Source organism: Mus caroli, chromosome 13, assembly GCF_900094665.2.
Source record: "Mus caroli chromosome 13, CAROLI_EIJ_v1.1, whole genome shotgun sequence".
NCBI lineage: Eukaryota > Metazoa > Chordata > Mammalia > Rodentia > Muridae > Mus > Mus caroli.
The window spans coordinates 69,534,813-69,553,457 of NC_034582.1; the positions used below are offsets into that span (position 1 = coordinate 69,534,813).

Sequence of the window (18,645 nt, forward strand, 5' to 3'; positions counted from 1 at the left end):
GGGAATGGGTGGGTAGGGAAGTGGGGGGCGCTATGGGGGACTTTTGGGATAGTATTGGAAATGTAATTGAGGAAAATATGTAATAAAAATATTAAAAAATTAAAAAAAAATAAAATAAAAAAAATAAAAAAAAGACAAAAAAAAAATAAAATAAAAAAGAGAAACTGAACATATACAATTATGGAATTGCCATTCTTTCAAGCATGAATGTATGTTAAATTTCAAATACACACCTTTTTAATATTTATGTATATGAGTGCTCTCTTATCTACATGTACATATGTATTCCATGTGTGTGCCTGGTGTCCATAAATGTAACAAGTGTAATCAGACCCCCTGGGCCTAGAGTTACAATTGTATGTTCTGGATTCTCTGTAAGAGCAACAGAGATCTTAACCAAAGAGCTGCTAACTCTACATCCCTATTTTGATTTTGAAGACAGGATCTCACTATATAGACCAGGCTGGCCTTGAACTCACAAAGATCTACCTGCCTTTGGCTGGGATTAGAGAAGTGTTTCACCACATTTGGGCTTTAAATAAATCTTTTATATGGACATAATTATTTAATTGTTTCTAGTTGGATATATTATTATGTTATATTAACAGTTTCCTTACCAATTAATATTTATGATTTTGGCAAATAATGACTTCAATACTTATTATGATGCCTGTCAGTACTTTTATACCAATCAAATAAAGTGACCTTTCTTGACATGGTTTGAGTTTACTGCAATCTCTTTTCTCTATTATATCCATCAGTACATTTTAAGATTTAAGACATTGTAAGAACCAACGATTGGCTTTAAAGCAGAAAAACTTCAGGAAATCACAAGAGCCCCGTCTTTCTTCTCACTATCCCAATCAATACATATGCCATTGTGCATATAGAAACATATTCACTTTCTAACTGACTGCCAAACATATATAAACTTTATGATAAACTAGGTTCACTGTAAATAGATAGCTTCAGCTGTATAATTTTGGGAACTTTAACAGATTTACGTGTTTGTGTAAGCCATGTAGATCCTAGAGAAGAGAACATGTTCAACATTATTAAACATTGTTCAAACCACCTGGTAATAGAATTCTGTTTGAGTGATTATTATTCCACATGAAGCTAACTTTTCTTAGGAGACAATCTGGAAAGTGACAAATGGTAAAAATGCGGTGGTATGAAAAGTGATTTTATATAAATTCAAATTGAAATTCTGTTTTCATAAGTCCACTTAATAAGACCTGGTTGTTGGTTCAGTTAGTCTGTTTGAAACAACCAATGTTCTAGAAGAATATTTCAGGTATAAGAAATTTTTAATGGTGCGTTGAGCACCATTAATATTTATAACCCTTTCCCCCTCATATCCCAAGTCAAAAGTTATCCAGGAGAACATTAGGCAGTGGTGGTGCATGCCTTTCTTCCCAGTACTCAGTGGACAGAGGCAGGTAGATCTCTGAGTTCTAGGCCAGTCTAGTCTACAGAGCATGTTCAGGACAGCCAGAGGTGCTAAGAAGCCCTGCCTTTAAAACCCAAAACCCAACCAAAACAACAGCAAAACAAACATATGAAAACAAAAAGAAAGAAAGAGAAAGAGAGAGAGAGAGAGAGCAAGAAAGGAAGGAAGAGAAAAAGAGTGTTAACGAGGAAATGTATACTTACAAGAGACGATATGTTTGCCGGACTGGAGAAGTCCTGAGACAACGCATCAAGAAGGAAGTCATCGCTTAAGGGCTGCAAGAAGCCGAAAATATATCAACAAACATAATCATAATACTGGCAAGCTTCTTCAGTATCCACCGTATCACATTCTGATAAGCTCACTAGAAGGGAAAGCTATACCCTTCCCAAATTATCAATCAGAGTTCACAGAAGAAAGACAGTCTTAGAGAAAGCAGATTGCTTACTGCAAGTTGTTCCTGGGATTCTTTGGGCAGGAGTGGTTTTCCATCCTTATCCTATTCAGAGTGAAAACATGACATCAATTATTTTATATGAAACCTATACATATTACAAGGAATCAACAGGCTAAACCTACTGTATATTTTAATGTAGATTATTCAATTTAAGAAAATTATTTTAGCAGACACTATATCTACTGTAATCCAGTTCATATTCATTCAGTTTACATGCATAAGCTTTCCTTAGCCAAGGAGTCCACCAGCACATTTGATGTGACGTGTGACCCAGAAGACCAGAGATGATCAGAAAAGAAAAACATGTGAGCCATTAAAGTAGCATATTGCAGGGGTGAGCCAACAAACCTCTCAGTTATAAGGGAACACTGGGACCATATTAAAAATCAGCTGAAAAGCCGGCCTTTAATCCCAGCACTTGGGAGGCAGAAGCAGGCGGATTTCTGAGTTCGAGGCCAGCCTGGTCTACAAAGTGAGTTCCAGGATAGCCAGGGCTCTACAGAGAAACCCTGTCTCGAAAAACCAAAACCAAACCAACCAACCAAACAAAAAAAATCAGCTAAAGTCAGAACCTCAGGGACCTTGCCTTGTGAGTGAGACACTCTCAAATGTAGGACTCAGATTATGTTAATCTTCAAAGGATTGCAAGTGCCACTTTTGAGTAATAGAACAAAAACAAATGAAGCATTTGAGCATCTTTAGTAAAAGAAGATCTATAAATCAATGATCAATTCTATTTATTTATAAGTACAAGATATACATATATGTGTTTATTTATATGACTATACAGGTACATACAAAGATTTCTCCTGTGAAATGGTCAAAATACTTTGCTTTTTTTTGTATGATCATTTTGAGTTGATGTGTTCTTGAATTCAGTCTGCCAGATATTTATTTATTTTATTTATTTATTTTTTGGTTTTTTGAGAAAGGGTTTCTCTGTATAGCCCTGGCTGTCTTGGAACTAACTCTGTAGACCAGGCTGGCCTGGAACTCAGAAATCTGCCTGCCTCTGTCTCCCAAGTGCTGGGATTAAAGGCGTGTACCACCACTGCCCAGCTATGATAATTCTATTGAGTATTTTTGCATCGCTATTTATAAGGGAAATTGGTCTGAAGTTCTTTTTCTTTGTGTGGTTTAGGTATCACACTAATTGTGGCTTCATAGAACAACTTAGGTAGAGTACATTCTATTTCTATTTTGTAGAATAGTTTGAGGAGTATTGGTCTTAGGTCTTCTTTGAAAGTCTGATAAAACTATGCACTAAACCCGTGTGGTCCTGGGCTTTTTTTTGGTTGGGAGACTATTAATGGATGCTTCTATTTCTTTATTGGATATGGGACCATTTAGATCATTTATCTGATCCCGATTTAACTTTGGTAACTGATATCTGTCTAGAAAATTGTCCATTTCATCCAGGTTTTCCAGTTTTGTTGAGTATAGACTTTTGTAGTAGGATCTGATGATTCTTTTGGTTTTCCTCGTGTTGTTATGTCTCCTTTCATTTTTGATTTTATTATTTAGGATATTGTCTCTGTGCCCTCTAGTTGGTTTGGCTAAGTGTTTATCTATTTTGTTGATTTTTCTCAAAGAAAGCCCTTTTTAACAACTGACGTGTTAGTAGTTCCTTATCATACTGCTGCTTTGTTACTAGTTCCTCATTGTATTGCTTGCCCAAAATACTTGCATGTAATTAAAATGGTATTAAAAAGTGGGTTGGAAAATAAAAATTTGCCTTCAGTCTCAGAATTGACTGGGATCACTCTACAACGTTGTCTAACTGTCTTTTTTCTTTTTAATCCTCACTCCCGCGCTGGAGACCCTGTTGACTGACTGAGCGGGCTTGGTCATGGTCTCACTACTAATCCCCCAGTTAAGTGTAGCTCTCATTACTCATCAGAAAGGCTTCTTACAGCAGATGAAGACTTTACAAAAACCTACAACTGACCACAGTGCAGAGAACAACTGACTATGGGGGTGTCTATCCCCAACTGATATCTAATACAACCCTTACACCTAAGGCTTAAGGAATATCACAGAACAACAGGTTAATGAGTGTAAGAACCAGAAGACTAGGATGTGTGCTGCAGGATTGCATCTTCTCTGTATGACAGGGAAGCTGTACCCATGAAATCCCAACAATCTGATTGTTTAAACAAGACTAGAACAATGACAGTATCAGTTGACATTCTAATGTGGAAGAGGGAAATCTCATGGGGTTCGACCCCTAGATCATGAATGCTCAGGGAAGGAGAGACAATCTTCTCAACAATGAGCTTCATAACTAGTCATCCAATACCAAGTAGTAAGCCCTAAAAACACACATACAGAAAAGCAACACTAAATGGACTCATTAGCCTGTACCTTTAGTTCTGTGTATATGTATGTGTGTGTGTGTGTGAGTGTGTGTGAAAGATTCTGACAAAATATAAAAGGTCACAGAAGCCCTGAAATTGGCAAAATAGATTTCATTGTTAGCAGAAGTAGCTTCACTGATTTAGAAAAATAGAGGTGCACAATGCTCTGGCCACTCCTTGAACCCGTGTGTCTGCCAATGTTTTGACAGTTCCTTGAACCCATGTATGTGCTCACTGATGAAGCCCATTGCCAGGTGTTTGTGATATTGGTTGCTGGGGAAGAGTCAGAAAATCTCCCCAGCAACCACAGCCGGGCCAATCTGGAGTTGCTGCACCTGCACCAGACTCTTTCCTTGGACCCCTCCCATACACATTTCTTGAGAATAGACATTGTTTAGATCTGGAAATCCCCTACTCCTCCCTTCTCTTATCCTCCCTGAGGGCCTATAAAAACTGGGACCCCTTTCCCCTCGAGGTCCACTCTTCTACCCCTGCGTGGGATATGAGTCATCCCCAGAGCTCTGGCTTTCCCTGAATAAAGCCTCATGTGGTTTGCATCAAGCTTGGTCTCTCGTGAGTTCTTGGGAGTCCGTTATTATCCTGAGGCCTGAGGGAGGGGCTCCTCTCGGGGTCTTTCTTGTGTATGTGTGTGTGTGTGTGTGTGAGTAGGTTTGTGTGTGAGAGAAAAAGAGAAAAAGAGAGGCAATTAAAAAGAGTATGTATTTAAAAGGGAAAATGGAAGCTGTGAAGACATGAGAGAAGGTAGAGGGAGAAGGAGGAGAATAATATAAATTCAGCAGACACATACATATATGAAATTTTTAAAAAAGGTAAAAGAATATGTTTTATCCCCTATCTGGTATTGTAACATGGTATAAGTGCTAATACAACTTAAAGTCTGAACTTAACGAAATGGGATCTTTATAATCCAGGTCTGTTCTCAGTAATTTTTTTTCTTTATATTTATTTATTTGGTTTGGTTTTTGGTTTTTCGAGACAGGGTTTCTCTGTGTAGTCTTGGCTGTCCTGGAACTCACTCTGTAGACCAGGTGTGCCTCGAACTCAGAAATCCGCCTGCCTCTGCCTCCCAAGTACTGGGATTAAAGGCGTGCGCCACTACCACTGCACCACCACCGCCCTGCCTCTCAGTATTTTTTTAATGTATATAAAATTCAGTTAGAAAACAAAATAGAAAATATTCAGCCTGTTTACCTTGACTTCTTCTAGTCGATAATCAGGAGGCACTGTTTCTTCTTTTTCACCAAGTTTTTCATGCTCTTCTTCTTTAGCTTTCTCCTAAATAAAAGTGGCATCATTCTCAGGGTTGTTGTCTCCTTCTCTACAGTGTATTTCTCAGAGACTACATTTAAGGTAACCTATTGTTAACTTCAAACAAACATATGGTCACTGGTATGAGTTTCTCTACAGCTTAAACTTAAACATTGTTTACTAACAGTGTTAAACATTAGCTGGCTCAGATACCAGCTTTCATCTTGCTGGCCTAAGGGCAGGTTGGGAGGTGTATTAGGTACATTCTACATTTCCTGTAATCTCTCAGAAAAGGATGGATACAGGTAGACGAAAATGTGATTCATGGAACTTGGACACAGGCATGTAACCTCTCCACTATGGTAGATGAATATTGGAACTTCCTAGGGGTTAGCTTGTTCTGTGCAGTATTAAAGAAAGAAAGCTGATAGTGCTTTATAGATATATATTTTAAAAAACAAAGCACTAATTCAATGGAGGGCCGAAGTAGATGATTAATAAGTCATTTTGTAAAAGTATTTGAGCTGCCATTACCTTGACTTTATCCTCCACAGATTTTTCATATTCTGGATCTGCTTCCCTTGTCCCCAGGCTACCAGCCAAGGTTTCAACAGCATCTTCTGGTACCAAGCCCTTCTGCAAGAACACAGGTAGTCTAGCCAAAGCAGTTACTCACCCTTATCAATTTAGAAAGGCACAAACTTATTTCAAGTCTCTCTTATGTTTAATAGCTTGAGCCATCAATTTGATTAGAATGAAGGTTTTGAAATGTTAAGAATTAAAAATTAAAGCAATTTAATTTATTATAATAAACACTGTGCGTGTTTAATTTTTATACCAAGATTGAAAACCTTACAAGATCTAGCTGGAATTTTGATTCATGAATAATGAAGGTAGAGAAGGTAACTGAAGCTGACAGAAGGGAATGAAGGCAGGATGTCTTTGCCTTGAGGCCTGGCCGGGCTTAGGGAAGGAGGCACATGTTTGCTGTCTGGAGCTTCCACTTGTTAACAATGGCTAGCAGCTGGCTCAGTGTCAGCCTGCTTGGGACTGATTTTCCTCATTACACAATGAGAATCACCTACCCAAGTCTTGTCATTCAGAATGAAATGTGCTCCCTTGCTATCAGCCAGATTTGGCTCCACTGACATTAAAAGAAAGAACAGGAAGCACAAGGGAGAGACTTTAGGGGAAATGAAGAAACAACACAGGGGCCAAAAGACAGGACTTTGTTCTGGCTTTCCAAACTGAGGCTCATAACTGTTTGACAGTGACTTTTAAAACATAGCTGACTGTTTCCTCACCAGCATGGTTTTCATAGAGAGAAAACAAGACAGCACACTTAGCTTGCATAAGCACCCTACATTAATGTGTTTATTAATTTCTTAAATTACGTAGGTGCTGGTTCTCTAAAGCATCTGAATCAACATAGCCCAAGTACATCAAGTACTTTATCTTTCTGCCTGCCTGGTTTCCCTGGGAAATACTATTCTCATTTCTCAGTGTGATCCTGGCCTCAGCATGGAAGCAGTTATAAATTATTCAAGAGAAGGCTCCTTCACCCACGTCCCATGCCTGGTGTCCATATAGGACTGCTGAGAGTGTGTCATAACTTGAGGTCTGGCCTTATCTGTAGATAGCTAAAAGGCATCCAAGAGTCAGGCAACACTTCTTGTTCTCATGACAGGCCAGGGTCTGCATAACAGGCACACTCCTCAAGGTCAGCGTAAAGCCTTTATGGTATCCTCATAAATGTCAAACGAGAAGACCAGCAGACAGAAGTCAGTGGAAGCATGCCTGGGAAGTAGTAATGAATCTTCAGATCAGATCTATCCTTAGCATCATGAACAACAAGGAGATACTATGGAAGATCTGGAAAAGAAGAAAGCTAACCGATTTTGTAAGTGTGGAACAGTGGTCCCCGAGTCAGGGACAAAACCCACAAAGATCAAAAGCACATAAGGACTTAACTAGTTAAATACCACACTTCATTAAAAAATCAGAAGGAAAGAAAAAGATAAGAAACAACAAAGGCCAGACAGAGGGATGCAGCCATCTTTCCTCCAATGTGGAAAAAGGCAGGGCCATAGGTATGATTTGAGTGTAAAGCATTCTATCATGAGAGCCAGGAAGGCATGTGGCACTGGACTTTCTGTCAAATTGTAGGACAAAGGGGTGATTGATGGGCTATTGGAGACAGTTGTGGAACTACAAAGGGTTTCAAAGATAAAAGCAAAGCAAAGTAGGCAGCACCTGAATTAAAAGTTAAGTGCAGATGAGGTTTCCAGCACAGCACTGAAGTCCAAAGAACAATGAACAGCAAATCTGCATTAGTTTTGCTTCATTTTCTTGGGATAATAATATGTCTGATAAACATTAGCAAATTGGAGGAGAAAGAACAGAGCTTGACCAAGACCCTTTCTATTCTAAGGGCATCATCACTCACCAAGGATGCTGGTTTGGGCGGTGCTGACTGTATACTGCACATGGAGGCCCGAGGCACAGTCTCCCCCGGAGGAGTTTGGGATGTGTCATTAGATTTCTGAGAAAAGAAGCAAGTACTTTTGAATGCTTATTGAGCAATATTCATGCCAAGACATATTAAAGCCCTTTCAGTGACTGTAATTGGAACTTGGAGACTGGTTTCACATGTGTGAAAGAACAACGCTGTTAATACAGATAGTACCTCCAGGGCTATCTGAAAGCATCTTGAAAATCTGAAATATGTATACTAACGTATGAAATGATACTGAATATCCGAGTGGTCTCTGGAGATGTTGTGAGAAAACATATTCTCAGAATCTCACCCCAATTCACTGAGGAACTCTAGGGGCAGGGTCCAGTCATTTTCAAATGATTTTAGTCCAGACAGTTGTGCAAAGTTTTCCTAGCCAATCCCTCAGGAGAAAAAGCACTAACAAGTCGTGCTCTTGTCATCCTTCAGGGCTGCCCTTTTTAACCTGATAGATCTTGGGGTTGAAGAAGCAACAATGGATCTCAGAACCTTTTAAACCATTGCTTTAACATGGACACACACACACACACACACCAACACTAAGAACCCTGCCATGAGGATTCCTTTTAGTAAAGGGTGGGATGGGTAAGGGAGGCCACTTTTGCCAGAGCCTTTCTGTTGGGTAAAATAGGGATGAGCTTGTGGAAAGGAAGCCAGGGCCAGAGTATATTAGCAGTGGCATGTATGGAATCCTTTCACAGGGAGCAGGGCATTGTTGTGACTAGAAACACCCTTCAGAAAGAGTGATTCTGGTGGACGTGAAGGTAGGAAGAAGAGTAAAGATTTCTGGGCTGAGAAGTGTGACAATTTTATTTAACTCTCCCAGATTAAAATGAACATTAATACCCCACAAGACATATTATCAAAAGCATACTTCTACCTTTTCAGCTGGCGTAGATGGTTTGTCTTGATATGTAGATCGGTCAAAATCTGCTGAAAGCTCCCCAATCAGCTCCGACTCACTCAGGCACTGAAAAAGAAATGTAGGGTTAGAAGACACTGCTGCGTAAAAGCACAGGACAGAGGTTTTTTGTTTTTTGTTTTTTAAACTTGCTTAACATGGCTTAGTTACATCATATTATCCCAAATCAAAAGCTATATTCTTCATTTATGGATGTGAGGAAAAATTGTCACAGAAGTATAGAATACTGGACCTTAGCACTGTGGGACAGCCAAAGATTTGTTTTTTTTACTTACATGATAAATCAACTCTATAATCTCACTTTGTAATCATTTTATAGACAAGTACTTTACAATAAAGTTTGAATTGTTTAAAACCATAGAGTAAAAAGATCATTATAGACTTTTACTCAAAATTTCCTGCTCCACTGATAAAGAATTGCAATTTTAAAAGTGATTATTCATTTCCTAATTCTTAATGATTTCCTTTCAGAATAAAGCAGAGAAACCACAACTCATACTTGGAAGGGACAGAAAGAAGAGGAAATTGTTTCTGTCAGGAAATTGTGATAACCCCATTTCTTCCAGCAGAGCCAATCCATGTGGGAATTCTATTAAAATAACTCTGATGGTTTATATATGCTGGGCCCAGGGAGTGAGACTATTAGAAAATGTGGCCCCGTTGGAGTCACTGTGGGTGTGGGCTTAAGACCCTCTCTCTACAACCTGGAAGTCAGTCTTCCACTAGCTGCCTTCAGATGAAGATGTAGAACTCTCGGCTCTGCCTGCATCATGCCTGCATAGATGCTGCCCTGCTCCTACCTTGATGATACTGAACTGAACCTCTGAACCTGTAAGCCAGCCCCAATTAAATGTTGTCTTTTATAAGACTTGTCTTGGTCATGGTGTCTGTTCACAGCAGTAAAACCCTAACTAAGACATAATCTATGGTGAAGAAGTGTAACTCAAGCTGCGCCCCTGGTGGGAAAGCCCAAGCTCTGAGTTGTGGACCTAGTATTTTCTATAGCCGCGTGACCTTGGGTTATATCCATGTTCTGTTGCCTCTATGTCCTCACTGTAAAACTGGAATAAAAACTCACAAAACATGTGAAAAGCTTTATATTAGTGCTACTCCTGATATCAGGCATAGAAACTTCTTTTTTTGGCAGGTTAATGCAGAGATTGATATTTGATCAAAATGCTGAGAATTAGTGATTGGTAAGTATTCTGCCCTTAATGGGACATATCACTCACCCCCTCCCCTCCACACTAAAGGCTCAGGAAACATCTTGGAACAAAGAACAGAAAGAGGGGAGTGGTGTGCTTTCTTCGAGAAAGGACGTGGCTGCTGCACTCAAACTCCGAGCAGCTGAGGTTGCCTATAGTGATAGTTGCATGTGTAACATGGAGCCTACCAGCATTCCGTCATGGTTGGGAGAGGGGCTTAGCAAGATACATCTCTTTGAGGTGCTCCAGCACTTAATGGCTGCTGGAACACAGAAGCTATTTTTCTTCAAGGGAATAACTACTGGGAAATTGCCCATGCACCAATAAATGACCCCAGACCTGTACTCATGCAATCAATGCTTACTATATACAATGGCTCACGAAAAATGAAAGAGAAAAGATGTGAAAATCACTTGAAGCAATGTTGCGCACATAGTAGGTCATTAATAAATGTTGCTAATTGGTGATATCATGACAGGAAACTATGCCTATTTAATTCAATATAAAAATAATAAATTATTTCATGCTGTTCCTAAATCAAAGTCTAAGTTTAATGCTAAAATAATAGAATGTAAAAGCTCTTTTGGCATTAACTCCCAATGATTGGTGAGTGCTGCTTAGAAATTAATAGTCTAGTAATAATTCATGAGAGAAATCATCATTAAAATATATGCAAAAGAGCAGAGGCCTCAGCACTTAGTTACTACCAGAGTTCTCCTCAGCACTAGGCTACATGTGAAATATGGTGTTTTTAAATGACCTTAAATACTCCTTATATTTCTGCTAGGTTTAGGAAAAAGTTATTCTCCAACCTTAGATGTTTCTTCAGGCTCTGGCAATAGTGGTTTTCCATCTTTATCCTGTAAATAAAATTGGAAATATACTGAAGATGAAAATAGAAAAAGTTGCTTCCATGTCCCATTATATTTGTTTTCGGCAAATCCAGGATGCGACAAGTAAGCTTATTTTTTTCTTATACTTGAGTAAATTAGTTTTAGATGAAATTTTTATAAAGTACCGAAACAGGAATGGGATCAAAAGATCAATCACTTTTAAGTATGCTGAGATTTGTTCTTTATTTGGTGAGGCAAAGGATAAAACAAACAAATGAAAGGTCTTTGACAAGAATAGTACAAGTATGTTACTTTTTTTTTAATATTTAGAAAGGGGGGTACACATGGGACATGGAACTCATGTAAAGGTCAGAGAACAATTTGCAGAGTTAGTTCTTTCCCTATCATGTAGGACCCAGGGATCTAAGTTATATAGTCTTGATGTCAAGTCCCTCTACCAACTGAGCCATCCAGCTACCCCATCCTTAATGAAAGAGTAAAAAATATTCAGTTTTACCAAGCTGGATATGCAGGCACATGCCTATGATGCCAGCAGCTGGGAGGTAGAGGAGGATTCAGGTGTTCAAGAAGAGTCTCCACTACAGAGTGAGTCTGAGCTAGTTAAGTCTACCTGAGAATGTGTCTCAAAACAGGAAAATAAAAGCATCAATTCTCCAACCCAGAGTGGGGATAAATACCATGCTTGTAATTTAAACACTGTTTAGTTTTGAACATGAGATTTCACAAGTTAGGGAATGTTTTCTCCTCTTTCCAAACAGTCAAAGAGGTAAGAGCTTTAATGACTACTTTAGAAGCCATGAAAGGATAAACCATCACTGAGGAGGTCAATCCCTTGGCACCAAAAAGCCAAGGGAAATGGGTCCTGCATCTTCAGAACTGATATCAAAAGTGGGACAGCGTTGGCCAAGGGGAGGTATACTGTAAGAATGATTACAGATACGTCCTCATCTTTATGATACTTGTGCTGCTATGCAGAGAGCTTACCTTTGCTGGTTTTAACCTGTACTCAGCTGGGACTGTGTCCTCATCTTCACCACACTTCTCCTGCCTTTCTTCTTTTGCTTTTGCCTGGTGAAAATGGAGAGGAAAAAAAGAAGCAGGAATTAAATAATGAATGTGATATAGACTGATGTCACCTACTTCATGTACTATAGAAAAGCACAAAATTGGATTAAAGCATTTGAAATGCTTTGTAAACCACAAAACCTAAGACTATGGAGAGAAGTTGTGAGCAGGCATGCTGAGACACCCTGCCTGATCTAGGCCTTAGGAAGTCACGCTATTTTTGAAAGAGTCTCCTCTCTGGCTAATGAGCCTTCCTTAGCTCATTGACTTTGAAGGCTCAGCAAGGTTAACAAAGGCTCCTTGGAGGACAGTAAGCACAGCATAGAAGTTAGCTGTAATTAATAGCTCTCATACATTCTTGCTCCAGCAGGGTGGTTATCTAAGAAGGGGAAAAAATCATATCCAATTCTCTCATCCAATTCAGAAATGGGCGAAGCAGAGAGGTACCGGTATGGTTTCTTCATGAAGAACTGGTTTTTAAAGACTTAGAAAGGACTCCCTTCAATAGCAGCAAGACTTACATAACAAGACCAGTGAACCAGGAGCAAAGCAATATATTAGAAGTAAGCAGCTCTATAGCAGACTACTAATTCTCTTCTCCAGCACCTGCAATGGAATCTGCAGGTGAGTCCTTAAAATTCCATGGGTAAGGATTCGGATCTACTTCAAGGCAAGGGCTGAGAACCTAAGAGAGGTGTCACAATTTAAGCAAATTCTCACTCAACCTACTGTTCCCCTCTCTACCTCAACCTCAGACTGGACTCTACTTCTTATTAATTCTTAAAAATTATTAAGCAATTTTAGTCAGCCAGGCAACGTTCTCTGTTCTCGGACTAGAGTTTTATGTCATTTAGGATGGAAAGGACTTAGTGTCTTTTTGAATTTCACGTTTTACCTATTGCTGGCTATGACATTCTGATATGCAGCAATACTGCTCACTGGGAGGTGTGCCATGTCTAGCCTTAAGCAAACTCCATCAATATCAATGGCCATCTGCACAGGAAGACTCTTCATACTTCCAGGCTATGGGCAGTGGCAGATACACACACAGGTGAAGTCTTTCTTTACCTCTTTGATTTGTTATTTTAATTACCACACTATACACAGACACCAAAAAGACCAAATTGCAAACATACTGGACCAGCTTTACATAATATGTAAAAATAGGGTGTGGCTTAAAAGATATCATTATAGTTAAAATAAATGTTTAATTTTATGGTATGATACATGACTTGAAGTAGGATTGGGTCTCTTCTCGGGAAATTTCCATGGTTTGTACAAGTGCTGCCGTTTTATGGTCGTCATGGGCTCAGACCACCTTTGGGAGCCAGGCTACTCACTATAAATGGCCACTCCAGACTCCATAAATTAGCTCAAACAACTTAGAGAATTGAAAGATCTTCTTAGAAAATAGTTATAGTTTAAAACTAGGGAAAAGCTTGTATGACAAAAGGATGGAAAGTTACTTTGTGAGTTTACTAGTTCTTGCTGGTTTCTAGAGGACAGTGAAGACATGCTCATGCCTACTACCGAAGGTAAGGAGATCAAGAATGCTGTGAAATGAGTTACTCTTATGTCACTTTCCCCACCTACTCACGTGGGTTAGTAACTGAGTGAGTTAAGACTGTACTGGAACTTCCACCAGGGTTAATACTTTCTCTCTCCACATATATTGTCTTATTATCTCTAATTATCTATAAAAAGCCTGAGGCAATTGTGAAATCTATAGCTCCCAGGTGATAGAAACACCCCTTCAGCCTGGCCTGCTGGCCACACCCAGGGATCCACCAAGACCCGCTTCTTAGAAACAGCAGCCTCTGAATAATGTGCACCTCATGATGTTTGGACCCATGTTCCCTTTCTTCTGAGCATATTACATGGTCCTGGAGGATAGGGATTGTTTCTCCAGCTCCCTTTCGTTCATCCTCATGAAGCTTTTCTTGCCACACTGCAGCAGGTGAGCCCTCCCAGAAAGTAGAAGACAGAAACTGGCCCATCGTAGACCTGGGCCAATTCAGACTCAGGCAGAGTTCCTGGGAGTCAGGGAAGACTGCGCTTCCCTGACAACCCTAAACAGGAAGTGACAGCAGAGCCATGGGCATTATGACAATGCTGCTTGCTACATTCCTTTCTCTGATCTGATAGGGTAGGACTCCTAAAGCCTTTGGTTGCCTGTCCATCGACTTCTAGGACTCCTGTCTTGTCAGACACAGGCAACTTATTTCTGTCCTCTCTCTTCCCTAGGAGAACTGATTTGAAAAACTATACAAAACTTATAACTTAATATCACACTTCTATACCAAGGTTGCAAGGGCTTACTAGGGGAATGGAGGGAATGAGACAAACATGCTCTAAGTGTGCATGAGCAAGTAAGCAAGTGGTAGAGTGATTGTTGTTCAACTCTTCAGTCTATTTCAACCTAAGACAAAATTTCAACCTTTGCCCCCATAGTTATACAGAAGAAGGTTCGTTTCTCTCTTCTACAGTCGCGTCCCTCCATTAGCTCTCCACCAATTCCCAATACCTACAAACATCAAACCTCACAGGTTCTCACTACACTACAACTGTTCCTTTGCTTTGCTTTGGCAGGAGATGTGTCTTTTTCTTCTCCCCCCTGCCACCCTTTCCCTTTTTGTCTTGACAAGGTTTCATCACGTAGCACAGGTTGTTCTAAAACACGTTTACAATCCTCAGCCTCCCTAGTTCTAGAATCTCAGATGTATGCTAACACACTGGATAAAATGGTTTTCCATTCTTCATGTGCTAGATTCTGACCCAGGTCTTTGTACAGGCCAGGTGAGTGAGTGACTACTGAGCCACTTCTCTACCCTCACTTTCCACATATTGACATAGCAGATGTTTTACATGAAAACTTAAACATCTGCCTCGGTTGCTCACTCCCCAGCAATAAATACTTACATTTACTCTGAAAGGAAAGGAAAATGAAGAGTAATTCATTCTCAATTCTAGCAATGTATAAGAATTCTCATCATGTGCCAGTGCTCAGCTCTGAGCTGTGGACTAATAGACTTTGAATATGAATCTCAAAATCATTACCTCTTTGACTTGTTCAGCTTGGCTAACGTGGCTCGGAGGATCTGGCTGCCGGGTGCCCAGTGAATCTGACAGAGCCTGAAGAGCTTGATCATTTGTGACCCCCTGTTAAAAATGAAAAAGTCTGTGCATAAAAACAAAACAAAACAATGAAACTATTTATAGCTTAGATTATCTATATTATCTATTGCTTGTTTGTGAAATATACATTTGAAATACAGAAGGTGAATTGTGGATTGGAAAATTATTATATGTAGGAAATACTTGAAAATTAGCTGGGCGGTGGTGGTGCACGACTTTAATCCCAGCACTTGGGAGGAAGAGACAGGTGGATCTCTGAGTTTGAGGCCAGCCTGGTCTACAGAGTGAGTTCCAGGACAGCCAGGGCTACACAGAGAAACCCTGTCTCAGAAAAAAAAAAATTAAAAGAGGAAGGAAAAACAACTTACTGACTGATAAATGAAAACTTGGTCTAAGATACCAGACCCATTCCTATAGCAACAGCTATTGGGTACACTTCAACCCTTACTTGGCAAGTAAGATATATGATTATAGTAATGATATTACAAAAGACCTTTATCAAAATTAAAGCTGAAAGCAAGTAAACTTGCACAACTCTATTTTTCTGTCTTTTAAAAACATGTTTGTAAAGCCCACCCTTAAGCAAAACAGCCAAGCTCGAGTAAGTGAGAAGCTGAAGTGGGTTCTAAAGATGCAGTGTTGGGGCTATGAGAAGTCGCACTCTCAGGGTGTGGTGCTGCCTATAGTTCCCTCAGTTCTACAGATAAAAATAAACTGTTCATGCCAGCAGGGCAGAGTAGAGGCAGCCCTGATAGAAGTGATCCTTAGCATTATCAGCACCATTCACAGGGCATATACACCCACATCCAGCCTGGAGCTGCAGGATCAAATTTCAAGACTGAGCATTACAAGAGGCAGACAGAAACAGTTGTGCTGACATTCCTGAAGTGACTCACAACGCTCCCTTTAGGAAGCTTCAAGTCTAAGATTTCATAGTCTGTGAATAGTGTCTCTGGTGTCTTGGAAGATGAGATGGTCTCTGTTAGTATAAATCTGTGGCAGGGGTAGGGGTGAGTGGGGGGTGCATACTAAGTGTATGCCACCGAGAAAACACTCCATGCAGCAGATCTAGGGCAAGAGGCTTATTTTTTTTGGGGGGGGGGTTAAGCAAAAAGCTGTGTTCATGTTGAGACATGAGACAAAGATACAGACAGACCTAGACCTACTGGGAAATAGAGAAAGGACAAGAAAGACAAGGAGAGAGAGAGATGGAGAGGGAGAGAAACAGAGTGGGAGAGGGAGGTAAGGAAGGGAGGGAGAAGGGAGAGATACAGAGACAGATCAATCTAGGGTAGGGTTGCCACTGAGTCACATGGCATAGGCCCTGGCTTACAACAGTCTCATATGACTAGAGTAGAGGCCGTGCTTTAGAAGCACTCAGACATAAGCAAACCCAAGAAAGTACCTGCTGCTGTCATAGGGGCCCTGGCTATTTAAGTACCTCTTCCACCTTCCTTTTCTTTTCCTGGGGGGGAACAGAACTTCTGGTCACTCCTGCAGACTGAGCTTTGAAAATTTCCCCAGTAGACTTCTAAAAAAGAAAATACAATATGACAAACCGAACTAAAGCTTTCTTTTTACAGTTAAGATGCTTTCTTGCCAAGTTTTTCTGAATAGGACTGAAATCAATACCTCTTTCTCACTTTGCTTTCCAGTTGGAGAACTACAGGTGAAATCAGATGACAAGGCATCTATAGCCTGGTCAGTCCCCATAGGTTTCTAGAGAAAAGAGCACAGGTCAACACCTGAGAGTCCAGCAAAAAAAAACCAATCTCTGCATTCCTTAGATACCAAATGAGAAATGCTAATGAAATAAGTCATGTTTGGAAAGGGTGTGTTCTCTTCCTCCTTTTCCTTCTTCCAAAGGAGTCACATGTGGTTATATGTGCTCATACTACTAACAATTATTAGTATTTACTATATCCTTCTATCCTATTATCTCCACGTCCATATTATATATGGCCAAGGACAGAGAAATAGCCCCATGCCCACTACTCTGCTTTCATAGGATTTTTTTCATTTGCGTTTTAGAGATTAGACATTGAATCCAGAGCCTCATGCACACTAGGCAAGTAGTTTGCTACCCAGATATCTGAGATATATCCCCAGTTTACTTTTTGATTTGAGAAAGGGTATAAATTATCCAAGCTGGCCTTAAACTCAGCTTTCTACATAACTGGATTACAGGACTGTTCCACCAAACCCAGCTTGGTACTGGTAGTTCTATGTCCCCAAACAAAGAACACAGCGTTGATACAGATCTTAAAAGACGTGTATGCAAACTCACAGGAGAGTCTGGAAGAGGCTGTGTGATCCCTTCATTTTTCTGAAACAAAAATGGAAGCAATTAAGAAGGAAAAATTCATTCTTCTGATTTGACAAAATGTATTCTCAGTCTACCATGAGCTAAATTGTGTATTCTCGCACTCACATGCTGAAGTCCTGAAGAACCCTAGAATGGTAATTTATATGAATATTGGGCCTCTATGTAAGGAATTCATTAAAGGAAGGTCATTAGTGGGAATCCTTATCAAATGGAACTAATATCCTTATGAAGAGAACACATTTGGTACCAGAGGAAAACCAAGAGGAAAGGAGATGTGAAAGGATCCAGGGAGAAGATAGCCATCTACCAGCCTCGTCAACAGGCTAGAGAGCTACCCATCTGAGCACTTGAAAGGAGCCAGCTGTTTCCACACCATAATTATGATTTCCATAAACACCAGACAATGCCTTTCTCTTAGTTAAACTATCCAGTCTGTAGTACATTGTCAGAGAAGTTCTAGAGGATAACACACAGAGGGTACTTCTCAATAATAACAAGTGTATGTGCCCCACTGCATAGTCTAACCTTTGATGTTGTTACAGCATTGTCTTCCAAGAAGGAAATGGTAAAATAAAAATGACAGATAACTTACTTCCAAAAGTCTCCTGTACTCTGGAGGGATAGTCCCTTCTTTTATACCCAGTGCCTCAAGGTAGGTAGAATACATTGGGTCCTGGAAGAAAAATCATGCACAAAGACATATTATACGGTTAATCTGATGAGACTATTAAGTGAAACCAAAGTACTATTCCAGTACTGATTTTTCTGTATCTATTGAGATGAAAAGAAATCATTTAGAAGCTAAAATCTATCCCTAAAGTTCTACTTGCATACTAACAATTATTTAATTAGCTATAGAGATAGCACCTGCACTTTAAGTCTATCATCTCTATCATTTTCTATTGAATTATCTTTTTCTCAGTATTTTTTTTCCATAAACTGTAGAAGTAAATGCTTTGTAACTTTTAAAAATATTTTCATTTATTCTGTGGTTTATTTTTAATACTGTGGTACATGTAATTTTATCACTGAATTCAAGCTGAAGAGGAGAATATATATATATATATATATATATATATATATATAT

General features: G+C 39.6%; 1 protein-coding gene across 8 annotated transcripts in view; it reads right to left on the minus strand.

Annotated features, from left to right (window-relative positions):
- The window catches only part of Cast (calpastatin), a 110,055-nt gene that overhangs the window by 20,968 nt on the left and 70,442 nt on the right, over positions 1 to 18,645 (minus strand). For 5 of the 8 annotated variants that reach the window (XM_029485008.1, XM_029485011.1, XM_029485007.1 and 2 more), the window contains 13 exons: positions 18,151 to 18,231; positions 17,520 to 17,558; positions 16,865 to 16,951; positions 16,674 to 16,763; positions 15,155 to 15,256; positions 12,017 to 12,100; positions 10,991 to 11,038; positions 8,932 to 9,021; positions 7,983 to 8,078; positions 6,071 to 6,172; positions 5,480 to 5,563; positions 1,902 to 1,952; positions 1,657 to 1,728 (listed from right to left, as the gene is read on the minus strand). In XM_029485008.1, coding sequence (XP_029340868.1) covers positions 1,657 to 1,728; positions 1,902 to 1,952; positions 5,480 to 5,563; positions 6,071 to 6,172; positions 7,983 to 8,078; positions 8,932 to 9,021; positions 10,991 to 11,038; positions 12,017 to 12,100; positions 15,155 to 15,256; positions 16,674 to 16,763; positions 16,865 to 16,951; positions 17,520 to 17,558; positions 18,151 to 18,231 — 1,026 coding nt within the window. Of the gene's footprint in view, positions 1 to 1,656; positions 1,729 to 1,901; positions 1,953 to 5,479; positions 5,564 to 6,070; positions 6,173 to 7,982; positions 8,079 to 8,931; positions 9,022 to 10,990; positions 11,039 to 12,016; positions 12,101 to 13,929; positions 14,166 to 15,154; positions 15,257 to 16,673; positions 16,764 to 16,864; positions 16,952 to 17,519; positions 17,559 to 18,150; positions 18,232 to 18,645 lie in introns of those variants that run through there. The other 3 variants (XM_021180602.2, XM_021180601.2, XM_021180600.2) reach the window with 3 other exon arrangements.